Below are 8,751 nucleotides of genomic sequence, written 5' to 3' on the forward strand. Positions count from 1 at the left end.
TGTATGCACAATATTGACAAAACAATTTTTCAGTAACATCTTTCTTTCACCGGAGTAGCAACTACTTGAAAAATCAACAAGCTGCTGCTACCACCCTTTCATCGTGATTCATGAAGATGTAACTATTTGTGTAAAAATATTTCCACCGAAATGCCTCATAATGCGGTACAAAACTATCAGTATCATCTTTCCATTGAGTTTCATCTTTTCTCTCACAATGCAAGGCGATTCTTCTGACGCATCAGAATCTTTGTCAGTGAGAATGGTGCACGGTCCTGTGACACGCCTCGATGATTTCAAATCGAACAAGAGACTCTTAACACCCCAGAGGCATTGATTTGTGAATTTGACATAATGTACTCTAACTGTATAAGTTTATTTAACGATTTATCACTCTTTCTCAATAGTCGGGGATACGCTGAGGCCTATTAGGCATCGTTCCCACACCCACACAATCGACCACGATCGGTGCCTATGTGCATTAAGTGGATGAAATGTCAATGCAATGTCCCCGGTACAATCGACAACTGATCGATGACAAATGAGCTGGCAAGTATCTAGCCTCACACACCCCCTAAAAACTCTGTGGACAATGAAAATACTTTATTAACTATGAGCCAACCATTGGAATTTCATTCTTATTAATTGATCCAGAAGAAAACTATTCGATGAATTTATAAAAATGTGCCGACACGACGAAAAGATTACAAAAGCAAGAATTGCTTGGAGACCTCAAATAATGGCATATCCGCCTATTGTTAACAAACCGAATGACGAATCATCATAATTGGAATACAATCACTTCCCTGGGTCAATGATCAGGTGCAGTAGTACATGGCCAATGGGCTATCACACAACAGTAAATAAATAATTCCTCCAATGGTATATCATCGGACATCCCCCCGACATCCCCGATTGAAAATCGCAAGGAAGCCACTGCAGCCAGGTGCAAAGTGACTGTTTGCATCGTTCTTTTCGTACACCAATGGATGCCCCACCAAGTATTATAAGAGTCGAACAGAGTTCTCGTATCGAATACAAGTTTCTTGGAACACAATCGCATATAATACATATGCAGTAGGACAAGAGAAAAAGGTAAAGAGGGAACGCATGGAGAGGAGACCAGTGAGTTGGAGGAGGTGGAGAGTGGTTTTCTAACGAATAAGTACGATGTTTGTGTTGGAGGTTTATAGTATACCCTTGTGTGTACATGTATACACAAACAGCCAGAATGGACATCGGGAGGTAGACTGGGCCGGATTGTGCAACATGGCCGCCCTCACCGAGCCACGCTCGATAATTGAAGCTCACTCTTTCCGTCCTCCTCATCGTTTCCTTGACGCTTGGGCGTACTCGTAGAATTTTTTTTTTACCCACTATCACAGCTTCAAAATATAATTCACCAACGAGTCACTGATTTTCAGTTATTGATTGTCAATTCTCGAAACACTCGAGGCAAATATCGAAATAATGGCATTCACCGGAAAATGTTTTTTTTTCACTGGATGATTAAATTGATGACAATTGATAACTAATCCACCCTAAGAATCTATCCACCCATTTTTCTTGCATATAACCAGGGGGAACTTAGCACCCCCTTGACATCAGCACGATCACATAGATAATGACACTCGATTACATCCAACGATATTACATCCAATTCCCAAGATGAAAGTTTCTTTCATATTCACCTCGTGACACCCATCGCGCCGACTACTCTTATCTATCGACTTATCGTTTAAATACGATGCTGGTTCAATAGGCAGGGAAATACATGCCCTTCCTCCAGCAATAATCCTCAAATTCCCCCCCTTGGATCCTGGGAATTCCATGATTCTTTATTGACACCCATATACATGATAATAGGTATCATCGTCGGAGGATATCAATGTGCAATTTTTATTTACTCCAGGAAGTATCAGTATTCAGGAATAAATCTCAATATAGGGGATGAGAAAAGACAGTATCATCTATCGATTTCTCAGTCTCTATTATTATATTCCCTTGTGCTTAATTTCCATAACCTGAGAAGGCGACTTCAACCAGACAATTTTCATTACACCCGAGAGACAAAGAAAATATCCCAACGAAGGGATGAGAAACGAGAAGAATATGCATCAGTGACGAAACACGCGGATGCATGTATATTCCACCGGCAAATAAGTAAGCGCTACTGGAAGGGTGGTAGGGGGTTGGTTGACGCGGTTGGTTAATAGGACCACCCGCTAGCAGCCCGTTACCTAATGCCGCCACGATTAAACGCAGACAGGATATTAAAGCTCGCTTCCATACTCACAAGCAACGTGGAATATAACATATTTTGACAATAGATCGCAGTGCCCCCACCCCCACCCCACTCCCTCGCACACCGACTGGAGGACGGCCCCATAAACCTCAACAGCCGTAAACCTCTTGCAAAGGCTTATCCAGGGTAATGCTCGCCAGAAGTCTCCAGTATTTTTTTTCCCAACAAATTAAATAAACAAACAGTCGAACCTAGTCCCAAGTAATGAGTTCCATTGGTCATTTCGTCGGGCCGATTTTTCCTGTCCCTCAAAATCATTTCAAATCTCAGTAATAATTACTCGATCGTTAATAGAAGCGGACTAATGGCCGTTCACACAACTCCTGGCAAAATGAAAATTAAAAAAATTACCCTGCAAGAGGGGGCATGGTCCCAGTGAAATTTGAAACACCACATCAAATGCTGCTTGCCCGGCAATACTCACGTATGAGTTCAAAAGTTATGGTCACAGCGTAAAAATATCAATAATATAAATCCCTCTCAACACGAATTACTCACGGCCTCAGGAGTAAACACACTCACTAATCATTTCTTGAGAAAAGTAATGAGATTCTCAAATATGTACTCAACTAAAAATTCCCAAGTCAAACAAAAATGCTAAGTGTTGTAAAACATATTAGGCAAATGAGAAGTGCCGGTTAATTTTTCGTCGAGGGTGAATAAGAGAAAAAAATCTGAGGAAAAATATCAAAGGCCAATTCCCAGTATCATTGAGCGAGTTTAACCGCGCTGTATAATAACATTTACTACAAGCCGCGTTGAGGAGGTTTTAAATGCAACGACTCACCTTCCACGCCAGCTCCACCTCTCTCTCTCTCTCTCCCTCCTCTGTCTTTTCTTCTTGCCATTTCTTTTTACCCAACATCCGTGCACACCGTCCACCGATGCCTCGGTTTCTTTCCAGCGCGCGGGTCCGTGGCCTTCCGACCGCGGGGATATCATCTGGAAGGTGAGACGACGCACCGTAGAAGCGCACCCGGTACGCTCGACTAATTGGCCGATAAATCAACCTCCAGCTTACTTCTCTCCGCTTCTGCCGTCTACTCCTCATAGCTACGTACGATGGACGATGCAGGACCCATGTTTATACATAACCCACTGTCTATATACTCCACATATCCATCCCAGGAGGAAGGTATGGACACCCTGGTGCAATATTCAGTCGAGAAATTTTCAGACAATCTGGAATAGTTGAGTGAAGTCCCATTGAAAAATTGGATGATAGAGGCTATCTCAATTAATACGATTTAAATAAATATAACGAGGGTTGGAGTCTTATGTACACCGGGGGTAAAATGGAGATCCATTAAAAAAGGGGCTATTCTTATTTTTTTTAATTGTTCTGTTTTCAAATAAACAAATAGCGGAGTATAGAATAGCATGTGGTATTTTCGGAAAACGTAAATGACTTAAAAAATCCCCCATCATTGTATAAATCTGCGAATGGGGTTAAGAATTTTATTGGGCTGTACTTCCACCGGGTGCCTATTACTTTATTTAAAAAATGATATTATATATTTTTTTTTTGAGGCAATTATTTTGCATTCACTCTGAGAATAATTAATTTTTTTATAACACCGCTTTTATCCGAAATCTCAGAAGAACATTCTATAATTTTAATTACCACCAACGCAATTTAAGTAAAAAAATGGTCATATGAGGCCACCCTCCCCTAGTAGGTGACGAGAATTTCGAAAAATATGAACATTTCTTCTGTACTTTGCTTCTATAATTAATTGAACCGAGAAAATAATATATTCCAGCCAAGGATTAATATTCGTTATAGAATAAAATTTTTTTCTCACCCAGAACTAATCACGCCGAGGTAACTTGTCGCAATTACTTGAGCAGTCCAATTAACAGAAGCATCCTTGATATGCTTGACCACGACGACTGTCCCTCTCTCTCGACTTTCTGGACTGTTGTTCTCCATTGAAAATCAGCCAGGAGCATGCAGTGCGTAGGTTGTTTCAATTGAGCCAGCGTAGGTGTGATTAACCAAAAAAATGGCCAAATAAACTCCTCAAAGATGGTTATTCAGGTCTTCATTATTCCGTGAATTTCCAGAATGCATCGAAGAAACGGAAGCGTTAATACGTCCCGGTTTGGGGATATGAGCCCAACCGAGATTGTCGGCGGACGTCTCAATTTTCTTCGCGTCTTAATGACCGATCGTTAAAAGCCGGCTCGTGAACCGGCTCTGAAGAGCACAAACGAGCCTCTTTCGTTCCCCCACCCACAACTGGTGGCCACCTTTACATTTCTCGGGAGAGTGAGCAGGAGAAACCGATCAGCGTCCCTCCACATTGAACAAGTGACGACGCAGTTAACCGACATAATCAGTTAATAGTCGTGATTTTCCCCCCTCTCTCACCGGCTAATGAAGTTTTTAGCGTCCTGTTCCGACAAATCTTGACAACATGGCGGTTTATCATGAGGACATGAGTCGCCAATTGATTTATTCACCCATTAGACAGCCTCCAATTCATTAATCTTCGATATTTTACGTTAAACAACTCTGCACTTACGTCTGATTTATTTTTCCCTTTATTCTCGAAGTCAACGCGATCAAAAAATAACTGAACCAAGTCCGATATTCTATTTAAGAAAGTAGATACTCACAACGGGAAATAATTAGACGGAAATGGCTCAATTGCACGGCACAGGAAAGCGACGGGACGCGGGCAACTAACTGCCGCCATCTTGTGACGCACTGACTAGCTGCACGGCCCATGCTGGTAATGAAGAAATCTCGAATGCCATTTAATATCTACGGTTGACAACTGACTGGTTTTATATAGCGAATGATCAAATCTTAATCAGAATCGTGTGAACTCATGTACCATGATTTGCATTGATGGCCAATGGATATTAGTTTATCATTTATTTTTAAATAAATAATTAAAAATCCAAAATTCGTTTCGCCGACATTGGTAAACATTGATATTTTCCAATAGTATCACTCCATATCGATAGAGAATCATTTGTAGTTCAATACTGTATTTGTCCAAGTGTTGGTTAGTGAAAGATGTGTCACACAGAGGTCACTACTTACAGACACACGAATTTGAAGGGTGACCATTCGAAATAATTTGATAGGTATTAGAATTCATAATATTGACCAATCTTTCAAGTTAATCAATTCCCTATTGAGCAAGTCTGTAGATTAGGTTTCTAGAGATTAAATTTCATATCAGTCTCTACGTATTGTTCCTTGTATTTAATTAATTGATAAATCTTACAGCAACGATCTGTTGAAATATATAGTTTATTATATAAGGCCACGTTTTAAAGCGGTTGCGATTCGTTATTAGTCTTCAATAATCAATAGAATCACTAATTACAGCCACGAATTGTGGGTAAATGATCAAAGTGATGCTGATGTACAGAAGAACTCTTTGGACGTTCGTGTTGATTGGTGAGGCCACCACCTTTGGAAGTAAGCTGTGGGAGAACCATAGTGTTGAATGTAGTAGTGGTTGGATTCTGAAAAGACAGTTTTCAATCAACTGTTATTTTCAGTTAACTATTTAATTATATAATTTCCTTTGACATTATTTACCCTAGATCTGTTATCTCTGTATTTCTTCAATTTGTCGAATTCTTGCATTTCCCCATCTGGGAATTTAAAAGCGTAATTTTCAAAATAAACGTGTTGCAATAATTGATCACATATCCATCGTTGCTCGGGATCTTTATCGACGCATTTCTTGAGGAAGTCAATGTGCATTGGAGTACTGGATGTAACGGGTAAAGTGGTTTCGAGGGGTGTTAACGTTTGAGGTGTCGGCAATATAACTCCAGCGAAAAATTCATTCTGTTGGAATATTGTCATGTGACGAGGTAATAGATCACCTAATGTCCTTCTGATTAAATATAATTGATCTACGTCCGACTTCCCCGGCCACAGGGCTTCTCCTCTGATTAATTCAGCGAAAACACATCCAATTGCCCAAACATCTACTGGAGTTCCGTACTGAGTATCGCCCACCTGAATATTATATTAATGTGACGTTATAGTAAATAGTGTATAGATTTTTCGAAAAATATGAATGAATTTATGGACGCAGATTGTTCAGTTTACCAATAATTCTGGTGCTCTGTACCATCTAGTCGCTACATATTCGGTATAATTTTCCCCAGGACTCAGCATTCGTGCAAAACCAAAATCACAAAGTTTCACTACACCATCTCCAGTAATGAGAATATTCTCGGGCTTGACATCCCGATGAACACAGCCTAATCTATGACAATATGCAACTCCTTGAAGTATTTGCCAAGTTAACTGCCGTATTAGATGCTCGGGACAGCCGTGCGGATATTTTTCCATTTCATTCAGCAGAGTATGCTCGCAGTATTCAAATACTAGATGTAATTTTCTTTTCTTTCGAAAAACTTCCAGTAAATTCACGAGGTTTGGATGTTTTAAGTTCTGAAATCAGAAGTACATCGTCCTTATGGGATATAGTTAAAATGAAAAGCCATTTCTTCGAGGGGATGCATTCTGGACGGGTCAGCAATACGTCAACATATTGACCGGTATTACCATTATTGACCAACGTCCACCACCCTTTTATGACTGTACAGTGTGTGACCACCGTCGGCATACTTTTTACGCATGCGCAAAAATATAAAACTTTCAATAAATCAACATCAACTCAGCTAATAAAGTCGCTAGAAATAATTACCTTCAATAAACGAATTTCTCGAAGGGCAATTTTTCGAATAAGTGGATCGTCTTCCGTCTGTTGGAATTTCTTCACCGCCACTAATTTTCCTGTTTGTCTATCACGACATTGGAAAACAACCCCATAGCTGCCCTCTCCGAGTCGTGCCAATCGTTCGTATCTTTCCATCGTTTTACTCGGTGCGCGAGACCTAAAAATCCAATGATTATAGCTATTTTCTATTGTTGAAATGTCATTATTAATTTGTGAACATATTATTTCGATGAATATCCAATATTAGAACGGAAATATTGTTTATATTATGGAAAACGGTTACTACGAACTTTTTATGCCTCCCTAGACAGGGCAATGCAAACTGCTGTGCAAACAGCATGTTACACCGAAGGAACCTGCAAGACTGACTTATCCTTATTCTCACCACTGGCTAGGGGTCAAGCCCCTCTAGTTAATGAGATACCTGGAGTGTCCAAGAGTTGGCGCCCGCGCGTCCCGTGCAAATTAACGATTCCTTTTCGTTCATGATTCTAATGCAATTGTCCGAGTCATTGAGTGATTAAATTCTCAATCACTGAATATAGGAAATGAAGGAAAAAACTGGAGACAATTGGATCTTAAAACGTGCGATGGGGTTCCAAAGTCAGAATAAATGTTAATGAACATGTGTCAACTTACAGCATCTCGAGCATGAAATTCATGGTACAGTGGTTGAAATATAGTCCTCACCCGACAACATATCAAGTTACACTAAGAAACTCGGTTATACTACTGGCCACACGCAGTCTCCACATAGTTTCCATAACTGAACCATATATGTAGTAAAACTGTTTTCAAGATCGATAATAATGTGAAGGTACGACGATTTGACATGACTATCAAGGTCTCACTCACCGGCTTTGTTAATGTCAACGGTCAATTAAGTCGTGTGCTCATAATGAAACAATAACGATAGTGCGATTCATTCAGCATTAGGTTTTTAAAAATACTATTATTACTACTAATAATATTATTAATATTAAGAGAACATGAGCAATAAAACATACATGAGATTGGTAGCACCAACAACAACAACAGAGATTTTTTAATTCATATGGGCTTTCTCTAATTTAGTAATTATCATGATCAAGATTTTTGACAAATGGTGTAAATGATAAAATAGCAGACCTTCTTGGCAGTAGCGGTAGTGTATTTCCAAAGAGCCAGAGTTTTCTATCTTGAAGCCATTTGTCCATGCGAAGGCTTTAACTTCAATTATTAATGAATGAAGTCCGTGGTGCACAGGTAAGGAGCTGAATCCAAACAGGTACGTCCAAACGATGAGACATTGTTCGTGTGTAATATGAACAACCTTATGACAATAGTTGTTTCTATTTACTGATAACGATATTTTCGTTCATTATACTGAGAGGAAAGGTATATGAATCAAATGGATATCTTTTTGATGACTATATACACCAACGAAAACAACTACGTCATGTGAAATCAATAGTTGATGAAAAGAACTGAGATTATATATATGTGGATTGTATGGATTGAAGAGAGTAACGGATTTTCACATCACGCGAGGAATGTGATAGTGACGAGTTTCAGGACAGTCCTCGAAATGATTTAACGCCAAATTTTCGAGTTCTATAGCCAGAGTTCTGGGGGAGATTGTTGATGTTTATGGAGCGGCTTCATCCGCAAAATATCGTAACGGCGGCGCATGAATTATGATGGTGAACGTACCTGTCGGTAAGGAATTACCACGAAGTAAGTGGC

The 8,751-nt window shown here is 39.7% G+C and overlaps 1 protein-coding gene across 5 annotated transcripts; it reads right to left on the reverse strand.

Moving 5' to 3' along the window:
• Positions 1 to 5,502: 5,502 nt before the first annotated feature.
• On the reverse strand, positions 5,503 to 8,612 carry LOC135162976 (cyclin-dependent kinase-like 1). 5 transcript variants are annotated; one of them, XM_064122009.1, is made up of 6 exons: positions 7,451 to 7,635; positions 7,317 to 7,382; positions 6,994 to 7,183; positions 6,390 to 6,737; positions 5,868 to 6,296; positions 5,503 to 5,791 (listed from the first exon to the last, which is right to left on the reverse strand). In XM_064122009.1, the coding sequence occupies exons 2-6, from the start codon at positions 7,364 to 7,366 to the stop codon at positions 5,642 to 5,644; spliced, it is 1,167 nt and encodes a 388-aa protein (XP_063978079.1). In that variant the 5' UTR covers positions 7,367 to 7,382; positions 7,451 to 7,635; the 3' UTR covers positions 5,503 to 5,641. The 5 variants fall into 5 exon arrangements, with proteins under 5 accessions (XP_063978079.1, XP_063978080.1, XP_063978077.1 ...); XM_064122010.1 differs by lacking the exons at positions 7,317 to 7,382; positions 7,451 to 7,635 and adding an exon at positions 8,155 to 8,612 and having other exon boundaries at positions 5,503 to 5,749; XM_064122007.1 differs by lacking the exons at positions 7,317 to 7,382; positions 7,451 to 7,635 and adding an exon at positions 8,155 to 8,604.
• Positions 8,613 to 8,751: the final 139 nt, after the last annotated feature.

Source organism: Diachasmimorpha longicaudata, chromosome 5 (genome assembly GCF_034640455.1).
Source record: "Diachasmimorpha longicaudata isolate KC_UGA_2023 chromosome 5, iyDiaLong2, whole genome shotgun sequence".
Classification (NCBI taxonomy): domain Eukaryota; kingdom Metazoa; phylum Arthropoda; class Insecta; order Hymenoptera; family Braconidae; genus Diachasmimorpha; species Diachasmimorpha longicaudata.